Genomic DNA, 15,679 nt, shown 5'->3' on the forward strand with positions numbered 1-15,679 from the left:
AGCTCTGGGGCAGCTCAGGTAGGTGGACCACTCTCTATACCTGGCAAACAAACACCAGCCACTGAGTAAGCCCAGGTTGGTCCTGGTGACAGACACCCTGTACCAAGTGCCCTGCATGTATTGGCCACCAGGCAGAATGTGCCATCTAGTGAAGGGAAAACTGTCCTGTGCTATATACACGGCTCCTCCATGCAGACCTCCCGTCATCCTCCTCTCTGTGAGTCTCACCATCCTTGGGATCCCCTGACACAGCTCCCCCTAAGATAGGATCAGATCTGGAGCTGCCTGACAAGGCTTAGCAATACATTGTAGAGCATCTTCTACACAGGGAGAAAGGTTACCAAGTGATCAGAGAGGAGGGAGAAAGAAGTGACCCATGTAGGGGTGGAGGCTGGAAGGAGGATGCTCCAGAAAGCAGAGCATCCCCACAGCTCACCATTCCCAGAGCTGCTGGATGCTGCTCCATGATGCTCTAAGGGGTGAAGGAGTAAAGAAAGCCCTACAGTTTGTGGGTCCTTCCACCTCCTGCCCAATTAATTTCAATTATAAAAGCTCTACTACAATTATATTGCTTTCAGAAAATGTTTGGTGTGAGTGCTACCGGCCTGCAGGTCCTCACTGACACCAATGGGAAGCATACAAAGCCTAGGCAATAATGATCAGGTTGAATTTGGAGTTGAATTCATTAGCAATGACATCAATTTGCCTTCCTTTGCTCCTGCTGATTTACCAGGGCGACGTCTTGGAAACCTGCCTCAAATTTGCCTCATTTGCAGAGAACAGGATGCAATTATACAGATAATCTGCAAGTTCTGTGTGCCTGCTCTCAACATGGGCAGCAGCGGCTGTGCAGGCTGGGTCAGACCTGATTTCCGATGCTGTTTATACACTTAATGCTACAAAGGCAGGCAGGAAGGTGCTGTGCTGCCCTCAGGCAATGACAGATCCACATCTCAGTTAATCCCTCAAGCTGTAACAATCTGGGAGCCATTTTTCAAGGCTTGGCTCCTTTGCTTTGCCAACAGGATTCCCACGGGGACGCAGGCACCTATTTTTGACTAGAATGGGGACAATTCATGTCTCCAGGGCAGCTGTCCAGGGACATTGGATTTTCGCTGTGTCCATCCTCGCTGCTTTGTTTCAAACCACTCTCTAAGCTCGAGCAGCTCAGTCACAAGGTACATAAAGCCCAGCAGGGGCACAGTCACAAGTACCTGGGGGCAGGTGGCGCCACGTTTTAATAGCTAAGGGAAAAGCAGGGATTATCCAATACTGCAAGGTCCTTCAGGACATGGAGGGAGGGTTGGCTTCTATTAAAGCGGTCCTTGATGTGCAGTTCAGCTGGTGGAAAGATATGGTGTATTGATACTATCTTTTCTCTATATCACTATCTTTTCTCACTCAGAGCCCATTGAAGGCTGTTGAGGTGTTGCTCAGGGTGATGATAACTCGACCTGCTGACCACACTGCTTCAGATGCAGCCATAGGGATTGACCGGGGCCAGCTCTGAAGCGACCACATAGAGCAGCTATAGCCACATAGAGCAGCTAACGCCACATATACTAGATATAGCCACAATTACCATGCCCAGATGTGAGCACTGCGCATGCGCCGCCCGCACACGCCTCTCGCGTTTTGAGCCCTCCGAATTCCCGTAGCTACTTCCTCCGTCAGACCGGAAGCGGAAGTTGGGGCTGTGGCAGCGTGAGAAGATGGCGGCCCGCGGTTCGTCGAAGCGTGGTGCGGGCGTTGGTGCGGCCCGAGGCTCCGACCCGCAGGAGGAGCCCCCGCCGCCCCTCCAGGCCGTGCTGGTCGCCGACAGCTTCAACCGCCGGTTCTTCCCTATCTCCAAAGACCGTCCGCGGGTGAGGAAGCCCTCTTGTCTCTTCCCGCTGCCCCGCCGGGATGGTGCCGGTACCCGGTGTGGCTCGGGTTGCTGTGAGGCTGCCCAGGGAGGTTGTGGATGCCCCGTCCTTGGAGGTGTTCAAGGCCAGGTTGGACGGGGCCATGGGCAACCTGGTCTATGGGGTCTCTATGGGGATCTATGGGGTCTATGGGGCCTCTATGGGGATCTATGGGGTCTCCTGGGCAACCTGATGTAGTAAATGTGTATGTTTGGTGGCCCTGCTGGGCAGGGGGGTTGGAACTACATGATCCTTGAGGTCCCTTCCAACCCGGGTCATTCTGTGATTCTGTGAATAAGCGACATCTTCGTTGTGCCGGTAATGAGTGGAATAATACAGCAAAACGGATGGGGAAAGCATTTCAGTGGATCAGAAAACCGTGTGCTGAAGGAAAGAGTGTCCATAGAGCTCAGGTCTGAGCTGCACACGAGCTCATTTGCTAATTAAATGTCTGCTATAGTCATAATTAATCTCATTGCGTCAAGGCTCGAACAAAACAATGAACAAAAAGAGTTAAGAGCAGTAAGACGACATTCAATTTTAAATCAGTGACTGGGTTTAAAGGCACAAACTGAGTCCCAAGACAAGGGAATGCTTATTTTGCATCCATTTGGGTCTTTTTTCTCGTTCTTACTCTTTTGTATTCCGGACACGCACGTTCCTGTGGCTTCATCACTCACATCTGACAGGTTTTTCTTGTGACAGCTGAAGCCTGAGTCAGGGAATTGGAATCCTGGGGTTTTCTCTATTTCTGGTCTCATTCACATCCTCTTAAAGAGCTCGTTATGTGGAAACTTTGCCTCCTTTATGCCTCCCATTGTGAAGTGAGGATCTGACCCAACAGAACATCAGAAATCAGCTCCCACTGTTTAGGTCCGCTCTGAATATTCTGTTTGAAAGGAGATAGAGCAGTTATTCATGGCTTTGTTTGTTTTTTGGCACTGCTGCTGAGGTTGGGAGGTACTTTCTTCTCCTGAAATACAATGTTCAGATCCCTGTATGTCTCTTTCTCTCAGGCTCTTTTACCTATGGCAAATGTGGCCATGATTGATTATACCTTGGAGTTCCTAACAGCTACTGGAGTAGAAGAAACCTTTGTGTTCTGCTGTTGGAAGTCAGCTGAGATAAAAGAGCATTTACAGTAAGAATCTTGTTTCCCTTTTAGCTTGGAATACATGGAACGTATTCTTCTTATCCTCCAGCAAACCTTAAAGGTTTTATATTGCACTGATCCTTCTGCTGTAAACCATGTGCTATAAATTGCCTTTCAAAGGAATGCCTCCTAATGCATCTCAAAATATGTCATTCCGCATGTGTCAGAGTGTGTTTGTTCAGTGTTTAATATGATTGTTTGAGAACTGCATTTAAACGCAGGAGTTGCCTGTCTAGCTGCGTAAATTGCAGTACCAGCCCTTTCATTACACCCTGTCTTGATGTGTAATGAAGCTTATGGAAGCAGGTGTGTCTGACAGCGCCTTTGTCTCTGCTTGCTGCAGGTTTGCATGCTAAAGGGAAGCATGTGGTCTTTTCTGGACTGTTTTCAGAGAAAAAACTTTGGGCTGTGTGTAACGTTCTTCATTTCCCCACTGTCTAACTTGGCTTTTAGTCCAGTTTCTTAAATTCCCATAAGCTTCAGTCTTGGTTTGATGTTCTTCAGTTCATCTGCTGCACATAAATGGACGTGCCTAAGCATGTAGATGGAGGTCTCACTGTAATGGGATTCTCTGTACATTCACTTCTGAATGTGTCACGCTCTGGAACTCGGTGTCCTGTATTGTCTTACAGAAATAACCTCTTAATACCTTTTTGATGCATTTCTGTCCTTTAGAAAATCCAAGTGGTGCCGTCACACCTCTCCCAACACGGTGCGCTTTGTGACTTCAGACCTGTACCGCTCCCTCGGTGATGTGCTGAGAGATGTCGATGCCAAGTCCCTTGTTCGTTCTGACTTCATTCTTGTCACTGGGGATGTGGTATCCAACCTCAATATATCCAGAGCTTTGGAAGAGCACAAGTAGGTGCTGAAAGAAGCTTGTGCTTGTCTGGGCTCTGTCTGTCTGAAGAGTGATTTTTAAAGTTGTCCTCTTTCTTTTTTTTTCCAGGTTACGTCGTAAGATGGAAAAGAATGTTTCTGTGATGACGATGATTTTTAAGGAGTCCTCACCTGGTCACCATGCCAGGTGCAAAGAGGATGACATTGTTATTGCTATGGACAGTGCCACAAACCGTGTCCTTCACTATCAGAGAACCCAGGGGCTGAAACGCTTCCGCTTTCCTATGGTGCGTCTGGAAGCTGATGGGTGGAAAAGGGCTGCAGTAGTGAAGCAGCCCACCCCAAGGAAATCCTCCTTGAGTGAGGGCTGGGAAACTGTTCTTGCTGCTTCCTTTGGAGGAGCAGATGATAGGAAGTAACTCTTGGTAAACTGACTTTTTTTCCCTTTAACTTTATTTGAGGCTTGATGAAATGGTGCTGGGACTCATTTCAGCATTTGAAGATGGGGCAGATATTTCTCAGAATTCAGCTTGAATCCTTTCTGCTACATGAAATGAAGGAGATGGATGATCTGTGTTGACAGGTCATTTGTGTATGACAATAGTATATGGAGCTCCTATGCTACTGCCATACATAGTCCATTTCTAAGCAATACTGATACTGTATCTCTTACAGGAGATGGAAGTTGTATTACTACTCACCTCTTCTATCTGTACTGTTTCCTCAGAAAGGTTATGGGCTCTGTTAATAATGTAGTAAGTGCTCAGTTAATATCTGTGGAGGTATTTTCTCCAGTGAGATAAATAGATGAGGGCAGTCCCTGCTGACTGATGCACAGCTGTGTGCACCTGGCTGTGCCTGCTGAGCTTGTGTCTCAGTGTTGATTGTAGACTTCTTTGATCTCCAGAACAGCACCTAGTTCAAGAATTCAATCAATATCATACTTCTGGCTTGTAGAAGACTTTAGGGGCTCAGTACCGAGTGAGACACTCAGATCATCTGATTTTTTTTTATCTTTCAGAGTCTGTTTCAGAACTCTATTGAGAATGTTGAGGTGCGCCATGACTTGCTGGATTGTCACATCAGCATCTGTTCTCCACAGGTGAGTTCTGTCCATCAGAGGGTCCAAAATTCAATTGGCATTGCTTGCTTTGCACTGCTGATAGGTGGAGAGTGCTTTTGATATACTAGTTCTAGACTAGAGTCTAGACTACAAACTAGAGTTTGGAAACCAGAACTCCAAGCCATGCTCAGTGACTGAGGTAGGATTTTGTGTCACAGCTGTGCTGACTGCAAGAGCTCAGTCTGTGTGACATTCCATGCTCAAGCCCAGGCAGAGCTAAACAGTACGTGCATCACTAGACTGAATAACTGTGCATGAAATGATACCATGCTGGAAAGTAAGAAGTTTCACTTGGAGTGAAGTCAGGTCTGTGGAGCAGAGGTGATGGCTATGCTGGGAAAGCGTTTGTACTTAAAAGCTAGTGCCATGTTAAGCTAAGAGTCAGGTTTATTCCACTTAGGCTTTGTAGTATTTCCTCCAAATCTTAAAAGGCTGGTCTCAAGCTTTGCTTTGGAAATAAAACTACAAAGCAAGGGTGGGTGGAGAGCTTGGAGGGGCTAAAGGTGTTTTTTACTTATTCTGAAAAATAGAATTTGTTCATAGCCTAAGATAGGAGGAAGAGATGGGAAGGTCAGCATTCCTACCAGCAGGAATCAAAGCTTTATTCAAGGCAAGAGCATTACTTTCCTATAACATGTAGGTCATCTCTCTGAGAACCACTGAGTAGCCATCGATTAACTGACTTCCCTAGTCACTTCTTCTGTAATTACATTACTTCCTTACATTTTATTCCTGACAGGTGGCTGAGCTTTTCACAGACAATTTTGACTACCAGACACGAGATGACTTTGTGCGTGGTCTGTTAGTGAACGAGGAGGTAAGGAGAGGAATGTTACAAGGGAGATCCTGTTACCTTGGACTAGAGAATCCTCTGATATATCCTGTTTCCAGATCCTGGGGAACCAAATCCATATGCACGTAACGACAGAAGAGTATGGTGCTCACATATGCAACCTACTAATGTATGAAGCTGTGTGCTCTGACATCATCAGGCGCTGGGTTTATCCTTTGACTCCAGAGATGAACTTCACTGATGACAAGAATCAGAATTATACCCATTCTAAACACAACATTTATCGGGGAGAGGACGTTAGCCTCGGTCATGGCAGCATGCTGAAAGAGAACGTACTCATTGGGCAGGGAACAGTCATTGGCAGCAATTGCTCAATAATGAACAGTGTTATTGGGCAGAACTGTAGGATAGGTGAGTATGAGAATGGGGGGCTGTGTACGGCATGCCAGATAAGGGCACAAGACATTTACTAGTGAACTTAATACTGTAGGAGAATAGCAGTCTACCTTGCTCAGAGTATTTGTACTTGTTGATGTGTAACAGGTGATGAAGTCACTTTGGATGGAGCTTTTCTTTGGGATGGAGTACACATAGCAGATAATGTGCAGATCCACCATTCTGTTATCTGTGATGAAGCTGAAGTGAAGGAGAAAGTGAAGCTGAAACCTCACTGTGTCCTCTCCTCACAGGTGATATATGTTTGTTTTTATTTTGCTTTCCTTGGCCACGCCAGAATACAGGGCTATTCCAGGCATTTTCTCAGAGGTGATGGTATGTTGCTGCTCCCACTTTTTCCTCCTTCAAAGACACTGGCTAGGGTAGCTTGATATGTGGTTTAGCAGTGCTGTCTTCATGTTTTTCTTATCCTCCCTTGGAATAGCATTTCTGGAGCTGCTATCCTCCCTCCTGGTCAGGGTATGTTACTTCACTGAGATACATTGCACATGTTTTTCAGGTAGTTGTTGGTCCTGACATCACTCTTTCAGAGGGCACAGTGATCTCTCTGCACCCACCAGATGAGGAGGAGGAGGATGACGACCAGTTCAGTGATGATTCCGGTGTGAACAAGGAGGAGAGCAAAGTGAAGCTGAAAGGTACGAGCATTTCTGGCTTCATGCTCTTGGGATGTACAAAGGACTTCACTCTCCACCTTCTGGGGACCTTTTCTCTTTCTATACTCTGCAGTTGCAGGCAGGAACTTAAAAGCTGACAACTGTATGCACCTGGGGGAACCCCAGCTTCCTCTTGATATAGGGTGTTTAGGAGCAGCAGTATGTGAATTTTACCAGTGTATTTAAGATACACTGGTATTGGACCTGCTTATGGGTAAACCTCCCCTCTAATTGTTTTTTCTTTTTCAGGTTACAACAAGAAGGATGTAGGCTCAGAAGGCAGAGGCTACCTCTGGAAAGCAGATGACAAAAATGAGGATGATGAAGAGCAGAGACAGAGTCTATGGGGTGAGAAGGAGTTTAGTGTGGTTAATGGGGATGGTGTGTGGTTAATGGGGGGGATGGACAGACAGACTTTCATTGTCAGGCAAACTTGCTGAATGGAACACTGATTATAGTTCTCAGGATAAGGCTTTGGGGTTCATGAAGCATTCAGGCTTCCAGATAATGTATCTGTGTGTGGATATGAGAAGTTGCATAGAAGGTGATGGGCTGGGTTCTCCCTGTGCTCTGCGAAAGATGGTTCACCTGCATGAATGTGCACACAGCTGTCTGTTCTCTGAAGGGCACACCACGGGCTGCCGGATCTTCCCATAGAGGGGACAGGCTTTGTCCTGGGTTCTGGTTTTCTTCCAGCTGGTGACAGAGTGCTGACACAGCTCTATAATGAGTCAGCAGTCTGCATGAGATGCATTTGCTTCTGTCCCTGTCCTTTGCTGTCTGCCTGCGGACTCTTAAATAAAAGTCCCCTTGTCCCAGTGCCAGCTGTAGTGTTCCCTCTGCAGCAATTCTAACCATCTGGACCTGTAAGTAAAGTATTCCTTGCAAGGACAGATAGTTGCTGATTCAATTGTGAATTCTGGTTTGTTTGGTTTTTTTGCGACACCTGGCTTTTCACTCATGTGACAACTGCAGCTTTTGAGCACTGAATACCGTGTCTTCTTCATCAGGCCCAGCTATGTTTTCAGAAGAAGAGAGCGAGTCAGACAGCGACCTGAGCATGGGCTCTGAGGAGCCAGACAGCCGGGCAGCATCCCCTCAGCTAGATGACATCAAAGGTGAGAGATGGGGCTGCTGAGAACACGCTTACTGCTACTGCGCTCAATCACTTTCTTGTAGTAGCTGCCTCTTTTGGCAGATATGCTTTATTTTTTTGTTTGGTTTGTTCTGTGAAGTTAATGTGGGTTTGAAATGGATTTAGACTAAATGAGGAAAGAAAAACTCACCTTTTTCACCTGAAAAAATCTGCCTGAAGGAAATTAATTCTAGCTTTGAATTCATGTCTTTAGGTGAGGGAATGTGAGGTTTTCCTGAATAGGAAAGGATTGATTGTAAACGTACAATAAAAACTGCTCTGAAAGATTGTGAAGATGAATAGATTTGTACTGGTTTGCCTGGTTAGATCAATGATACCTGTCAGATCTCTTCCTTTATTTGAATTCTGCCACTATTTTAAAGTATCCTTGATGTGGATTTATGCAAACACACGGTGAGCAAATAGATTTCTGTATCAGAAGACTTCCTTTGTTGAGGCCATGTGAATGAATGTGTTTTTCCTTGACCTGTTGAACTACCTGTCCTTTCTTCTATTAGTTTTCCAGAATGAGGTTCTGGGTACATTACAGAGGGGTGAAGAAGAAAACATTTCCTGTGATAACCTGGTCCTGGAAATCAACTCTCTCAAGTGAGTGTCCCCTTATGAAGATACTGTATTCTGAATAGTTGTGTTTGTCAGCAGATTGAGAAAGAGGAGAAATCACATGGATATTCACGTTTAATTATTGCATATAGATTATTGCAGAAGGAGAAATGCAGATCAGAGATTAACTCCCACCAACGTTCAGTCATAATGCATCTGTAGCTTCCTCAGTCATTAAGCTCTATTAGCCCCATTTCTGTAGGAGGAGGTGGAATTACTGTTTAGTAACTATGGACCAAAAGAGAGAGCAAGCCAATTCTTAGCACCAATTTCATGCAGGTTCATGTAGGAACTGCAGCTCTTTGCATTGCAGCGCTCAACCAGCTGCCTGCAGCTGAAACTGCTGCGGTGTGGCTTGTCTACTGCCTTTATACAGCAGCAAGTCTGGAACATATAATCAGAGTGCCTTTTACCTAATGTTTCTTGAATATGAACCTGTTTTCCTTCTTTTGCGCAACAGTATTCATGCAGCACTCTAGTAAACATGAGGGTGCTGTCCCTGCTGCAGCTCGTTCCTCTCTGATAGCAGATTTTCAGGACTTTTGGTCTTACACAAGGCGGGGAGGGAAGGAAGGGAGTGTGACAACCTGAAAAAAAACAAAGAGTAGAAGATTTGACTTATGTCTTCCACTATGTCCCTGTGAGGAACCGTAATCTGCAAAGATAAGGTTCTGTGGATTGTTTGTTGGATGGTTTCTTTTGTCTTTTTCCTTGCAGGTATGCATATAACATCAGTCTGAATGAGATGATGCAGGTGCTCAGTAAAGTGATTCTGGAGTTCCCATTACATCAGCTGGATGCAAACCTGGACTCCCAGAAGTATTTCTCAGCATTACTTCCTGTGAGTGCTGCTCCATTTGACTCTTCTTGGGGCTTGTCTTCTGGTGTGTAGGAGTCTGCCTGAGGTACTTCCTGGTTGATAAGTCTTTTTTCTTAAGCCTGAAGCCACTTGAACTCCTCAGGTTTGTGAGCTTCTTTGTCTTCTAAAGAAGTAAAAATGAGCTGACATTTTTGTACCTGCTTGATAGAACTCTATTCAGACTGCAGGTGTGAGGAGCTCTACTTCAGTACCTCTGATTATTGCCTATCTTCTGTGTGATAGTAGAATGTGTAATTTGTAGAAGAGATCAGAGAGGGACTGATAGAATTGTCTTTATGGGGCTGCATTCCGGGAACCAGATTCCAATCAACCCTAAGTCCTTTCCTTGGGGCAGCAGGGAGCTCTTGTCTCCCAATAGGCTCTTTCCCAAAGCACTGGAAAATTTAGAAATAAGGAAGTAGTGTGGGACCATGTCAAAGGCCCTACATAAGTCCAAATATATGACATCAGTTGCCTTTTCTTTGTCCACCGATGCTGTCACTCCATCGTAGGAGGCCAACAGACTGATCAGGCATGATCAGCCCTTGGTGAAGCTGTGCTGGCTGTCTCTGATTACTTGCACATCTCACATGCTCCTTAATTCCAGGAAGATCTGCTGCATAATCTTCCTAGGCATAGACGTGAGGCTCACAGTCTCCAAATGCTCCTGTTTAAAGAATGGCCACCAAGGTTCTTAGAGCAGTGAACAACTTGCAGTTGCTTAGTTGGTAAGAAGTACAGTCCCTTAAGTTACTGATACTTACATCTTAAGAGTCCAAGCCACGCTTGGTGTGGGTTAGTGCATAGTGAAAACATAACTGGAGTTTGTAGCTATGCAGCTAAAGTGGCCTCAGTCAGTAGTTCTATCAGGCTGAGATATGCTTATAACAGCTTATGTATGGCAAAGTTATTTTGTATGAGATGGGAATATTTGAATTGTGAGAGTCTTGAATATTGGAAGCCTACCGAGTTTTGGAGAATTGAATCACATTTCTTACCCTCCTTGTAGCTCAGTTTTGGTGAGGAGATGTTAAAGGAAGATGGGTTGTTTGTGCAATAGCAATGGTGGAGCAGTCTCAGACAGCTCAGATGGGGAAACTGTAGAAATGCCATAGTTATGATGTATGATTTGACTTGAAACCACAGTATGGCTCCTGAATATGAAGCTCCTCAGTGTTGCAACAGTTTAAGACCATCAGGTAAAGGATATGCCTGTGGGTATTTTTCAGGTGAGGTGTAGAGGTCTGAGAGATAGTTGCCCAATTTGAAGTTATGCCAGTTGTCTTGTTTGGCTCTTGTACATGTTGTAAAGCAGAGAAAGTACAGAAAACATGACCCTTCCCAGACTGTAGGTACACCCTGGGTGACTGTGGCTGAAGCTGCTGTGCTTCTGTTGTCACCAAAGCAGTATCAAGTAAAGTTATGTAGGTGAGAGTGTCTGAAAAGATCTAGGGGAGGCAATTTTAGCAATTCACCAAGCTCATGCTTGGGCTTCTCAAATCTAAGTATTAGTAATTGCTGAGCTGGCTGGTGTTTGCACTACTGCCCAGCAGCCAGCATCTATGGTGCATCTCTTCAGGTTTCTGGTAGGGATCCTTCCTCTCTGTAATATCATGTAAGGGTACACAGCATGGGATCGTGCATTCAGGGAACAAATGGATGTAACAATGAAAAATGCTTACATGGAAGCTGGTAATTTTCTTGGCACTCTCTTTTTCTTCTTTGTTGTTATTTGCTCTTCTGCTTCAAAAGAAAGTTCCACTAAAATGTTAGCTGTTTTTTGGTGGGATGCTTGAGAGCATGTACAAACCGTTCTGTATCAGTCTGCTCTGAGGTGATGTAAAGTCTCAGTTAAACATCTTTATTGTGATAATCCAGTATTCCAGTCAGGGAATCAAAACCAAGAACACTAATATGTTCTCAAGGTTGTTTGGTAAAACCAGGTCTTGTTATTATATCTCATGTGAGCAGACATCTGTTTAATGGACAGAGGAGGGCAAGTGCATTAACTGGTTGACTGAAGAGTTTTGTAAAATGCTTTTCTGGGTCAGTTTCTCAGCACAGCACGGCTGAGAGGCTGGGTTGAGCACACACATCCATCTCATAGCTCAGGAACACTTCTGTGCTTTCTCCCTGCAGCTGTTGAAGAACTGGACCCCGTTGTTTAAGAACTACATAAAACGTTCGTCAGATCACTTGAATGCCTTATTTGCCATTGAGGAATTCTTCTTGGAACACGACAGTCTTTGTACATCAATAGCTAAAGTGAGTATCCGCTCCCAGATCCGAGGACTCGTTTTTGCTGCAGTTGTGATGAAATGCATTTTGTTCACATCATCAGCTTGTCTGCTCCAGAGGAGAGAAAACTGGGGTCTCAGTTGGAGAGTGTGTATAGAAAATCTAGCTGTAACAATTGGGTTTTTTTTGGCTGCATGTGACTCTGAGCACAGCTGAGGGTAATTATTAAATACTGGCTTGAAGCCTGAACTGAGCTGTTACTTTGCAGCTTCTAACCTAGGTGCCTTTGTGTGATGTTGTGTGGAGAGTCGAGGCCATTCACCTCTTTGTCTATCTGTGGTGCCTGAGATCTAGCTGCAAATGATTTATGCTACTTCAGAGTGCAAAACAAGCAATGCTGGGAATAGGAAAAGAATTTATAATTGTGGCTGACCTACTTGTGAAACTGGGAATAAGGAGGAGCTGACATGAGGCTTATTTATTATTACCTATCTCCCTGCTCCTTAGAGTTTTCAGTATGTCCTACCTACAAGAATTTTGTCCATACATTCTCTGCCCATTCAGACTGAGAGTATTTGATTTAGATTGTAAGGGTTTTTTTTCCCATACCATTGTCTCAGGAAGCCTCTGTCTCTTCTGTGAGAATTCTCATAAGGTCTGTTTAACTCCTGATTTACCAAAAAAGAGTAATCCAAACTTCAGCTAGCAGAGCTTCTGGCTAATGGCAAAGCACTTAGCATGGGTCAGAGCCAAAACCCTGATGTTTGGTGAGCCAAAATGTCATTGAATTATAGCAATTATTTGGCACGTGTCCATTGTTCTAGGAGCCTGGGCTTCCCTGGAGGCTGAGAATTGAAGTGACACTTTATGTTGGGAGCTGGCAGCCAGCTTTGTCAGTGCTCTGCCGAAAGGAGATGAACTGCAAAGTGCCCGCTTTGCCAGAGCACAAAGGCACCCTGAGAAAGAATGATTGCATCTTACCCTCACTGCACTGTGCAGGAGCTGGAGCTGTCAAATGACCAATTGCTTTGACAGCTGCCATAAGGCACTTTTAAGAGAGAACTGTCAGGAAGAAGGAGCCTGGGGCAGGTCTGATCTATTTTGTGGATGGGCTTTTCAGTGCTTTAAAAAGAGAACCAAAGGAACGTCTTGAACTGATGACGCCCTCTCTGGCCTCTTGTTGCAGGGTATGCTTGAGAGCTGTGGGCAACCACAGAGCTGAAGCTGATGGGGCTTGAGCTTTGACTCATCACGTGTCATAGAGCCCAGCTATCAGGAGCGTAAAGCTTAATAGGGAAAAAAGTTATTTTTAACATCAAAATAAACAAAAAGGGGTTGTTTTCTGTTAAAGGTGGAGCCTGGAGCCACAAATTACATGCAGACTTAGAGCTTGGACGTGAGCTCATCCCAAAAGAGTTCATAAAGAGCCTCGTTCTTTTCTAATTGATGCAGGTGTTGATGACATTTTACCAGCTGGAAATTCTGGAAGAAGATGTAATTCTCAACTGGTTCGCTCTGCGGGACACATCTGACAAGGGAAAGCAGCTTCGTAAGAACCAGAGGGTAAGTCCCAGGAGTTTGTGTGTGTGTCTATTGCAACAGCTGCTAGAAGGAACTGCAGAATTGAGTTCAATGCCACTGTCACCCTCTGTGGAGTGCAGCTGCCGTTGCATGGTTGGCCAGTAATGCACCAGTGTATTGAATGCTGAGCAGTGCAACTTTGCAGTCCAGAATTTATATTTCTGTGCATTCTGCTGTAAGCATCCTGTTGTGATGAAGACAGGAGGTCGGAGGAGAGGAGCATTGTTTTTAGTGGGTTCTGTAGCATGAGGCCTGTGCTTTCTAGAGTAGCAGCATGGTTTCTCTAAGGCAACACCCATTTGAAATGGGCTTTAGGCCAATGCCCTGTTTGCTGGCCCCATGCAATTCCTTTGAAGCTTTCGTTCCTGTCTCACCGGCACCTTTGCATATATTTCTAAGCATCTGCAGTGCTGAGTGGTTTCATTTAGCTTGTGTTGCAAAAGGAGTCTATAACATCCCCCTCCTTCAGACAGAATTTTATGCTGCAGTTTGGCTGAGCCTTGTCGCAGTCCTTCATGGATCTGTAAGAGGAGGAAGGGAAGAAAGCAATCTGAGGAACTGCAGCTTTGTTTAAAGTCTTTGCAAAGTCAACTCATGGTATAGGTCAGCAATGCTTTCAGCTGGTTATTCAAGGTAAAAACAGGCTGCCTGTTTATAGCAGTCAGTGATGGAATAGGTTTCTCCTGGCAGAGCTTCCAGTGCCTTAGCTGAGGTGCTGCTATCACTTCTCTTGTCAATTGTGACCCAGTTACGTTTCATTCTGTCTGCAGCTTCAGAAGTTCATCCAGTGGCTGGAGGAGGCAGAAGAAGAGTCGTCGGACGGCGACCAAGACTGACATGGTGACTTGGCATGAGAAGAGGCACTCACTGCCTTTCTGGGCTGAGTGGGCAGGGCAAGATCAGTGCCAGTGCATGGTGTGTAGATGTGGGGCTTGACATCAAAGTGACTGACAATCCCATCACTAATTGTGTTGTGCATTCCCAACTTTGCCACTTCCCTTCCTCTCTGCCTCCCTTGCTTGCCTAGTGGCACATAGTGTTGGATGGTTGCAGCGCAGTGTAAAAAGAATAACGGGAAAAGCAGGAGGCAGTGACATCTAGAATCCCTGTGGAGCCTGGATAGGGTATATTATAAGCTATGATTTGGGAACTCCTTGTTACCAATGCAAAGGGAGAAAACAGATGCAAATACATACAACACTCTTGTAAATCAAACTGTTTGGGTTGTGGAAGAGTGCGGCCATACAGCCAAGTTACTGGGAATCATTATTGCTTCTGGAGCTAAGAGAACTGCTGAAGAGACGCTGGCAAGGTTGGTGAGTAGAAGCGTGTGGATTAGGGTCTGGAGTGCAGGACTGGGATTCGAGGGTTCCTGTGCCTTGAGAAGATACAGTGAGTTGTCTCAGGATGCCCAAGGCACTTTGCAGTCCAGAAGGTGTTTCCGTGATCTTTATGAAAGGGAAGAACCTCTTACCATCTGCTGTGCTAGGATCTGCACAGCAGAGTTGGTAATACCACGTGTTTCCACCTTCTTTAGAACCAGGGGATGGCTGGTGTCCACTCAGCTCCCCTTATGGGGTTGGCTAATAGCAGATGCACATTGCTCAGTGAAATGCTGTATAACTTATTACATCTTAGGTGCAATCTGCCTTCTGCACATCCCCAGCTTAGCAGACACATTGTTTTAGAGGTGTCTGTTCCTTTGTTGGTTTGTCTCTTAATACAAAGAGATCAGAGATGCCTGGCTCCTCCTGCTGCACAGCTACACTTGTGTTTTACTCTGTGGGCACCGGCTGGACCAGCTGCTTTCAGGAGCAGCCTCTGTTCATAGGTGGATGATAAACTGGGTATGCTGACCTTGCCTCTGCCCCTTCAGGAGGAGCGTGGAATAAAGCCCATGAGAGGGAGGGGGAACACGCACTGGAGCTGCCCACTCAGGATCTTTACTTGGCCGTTCCACGGTGCCACTGATGTCAGTGAGGGGACAGCGCTGGGTGCAGGAGGCCGGGGGTGCTGCCTCTTCAAACCGATGCTGCAGGGCCGCCTTGTGCACTCAGTGTCACCAGGATTGTGCACAATAACTGCTTCTTTTCTGACAGTGCAAACTGAGCTTTGTAAACGTTGGGGGAACGGGATCTGAGTTTTCTGTATCGGCCAATATTGAATTCAGGGAGCAAATAAACCCGGTCCTGGTGATGCTGGCCCGCTTGGTTCTGTGTGTGTGTGTGTGTGTGTGTGTGTTTGCTGAGCAGGGCTGAGCTCAGAGTGGGGGCACAAAGCCGCAGGGGGGGATGCGCACGTTGTGCTGCGGGATGGG

At 45.8% G+C, this 15,679-nt stretch overlaps 1 protein-coding gene across 3 annotated transcripts; it reads left to right on the forward strand.

Annotated features, from left to right (window-relative positions):
• Positions 1–1,696: 1,696 nt before the first annotated feature.
• Positions 1,697–15,563, forward strand: EIF2B5 (eukaryotic translation initiation factor 2B subunit epsilon). 3 transcript variants are annotated; one of them, XR_014933597.1, is made up of 16 exons: positions 1,697–1,865; positions 2,921–3,045; positions 3,733–3,918; positions 4,007–4,184; positions 4,919–4,999; positions 5,760–5,837; positions 5,912–6,224; positions 6,357–6,502; positions 6,769–6,907; positions 7,175–7,273; positions 7,936–8,043; positions 8,579–8,669; positions 9,402–9,589; positions 11,683–11,808; positions 13,234–13,344; positions 14,133–15,563. XR_014933597.1 is itself a non-coding variant. In XM_015871867.3 (16 exons), exons 1-16 carry the CDS (start codon positions 1,713–1,715, stop codon positions 14,196–14,198), a joined length of 2,124 nt encoding a protein of 707 aa, XP_015727353.2. In that variant the 5' UTR covers positions 1,697–1,712; the 3' UTR covers positions 14,199–15,563. The 3 variants fall into 3 exon arrangements, 2 of the variants coding, with proteins under 2 accessions (XP_015727353.2, XP_085369771.1); XM_015871867.3 differs by having other exon boundaries at positions 9,402–9,525; XM_085513645.1 differs by lacking the exon at positions 11,683–11,808 and having other exon boundaries at positions 9,402–9,525.
• The last annotated feature ends 116 nt before the right edge of the window (positions 15,564–15,679 follow it).

This window comes from Coturnix japonica, chromosome 12 (genome assembly GCF_054131305.1).
Source record: "Coturnix japonica strain WE chromosome 12, WE-NBRP24, whole genome shotgun sequence".
NCBI lineage: Eukaryota > Metazoa > Chordata > Aves > Galliformes > Phasianidae > Coturnix > Coturnix japonica.

Coding starts and splice junctions, on each gene's coding strand:
- EIF2B5 (XM_015871867.3), top strand. CDS start 1,713: ATGGCGGCCCGCGGTTCGTCGAAGCGTGGTGCGGGCGTTGGTGCGGCC. Junction 3,046..3,732: donor GAGATAAAAGAGCATTTACA/GTAAGAATCTTG, acceptor TCTGTCCTTTAG/AAAATCCAAGTGGTGCCGTC. Junction 6,225..6,356: donor TGGGCAGAACTGTAGGATAG/GTGAGTATGAGA, acceptor GATGTGTAACAG/GTGATGAAGTCACTTTGGAT.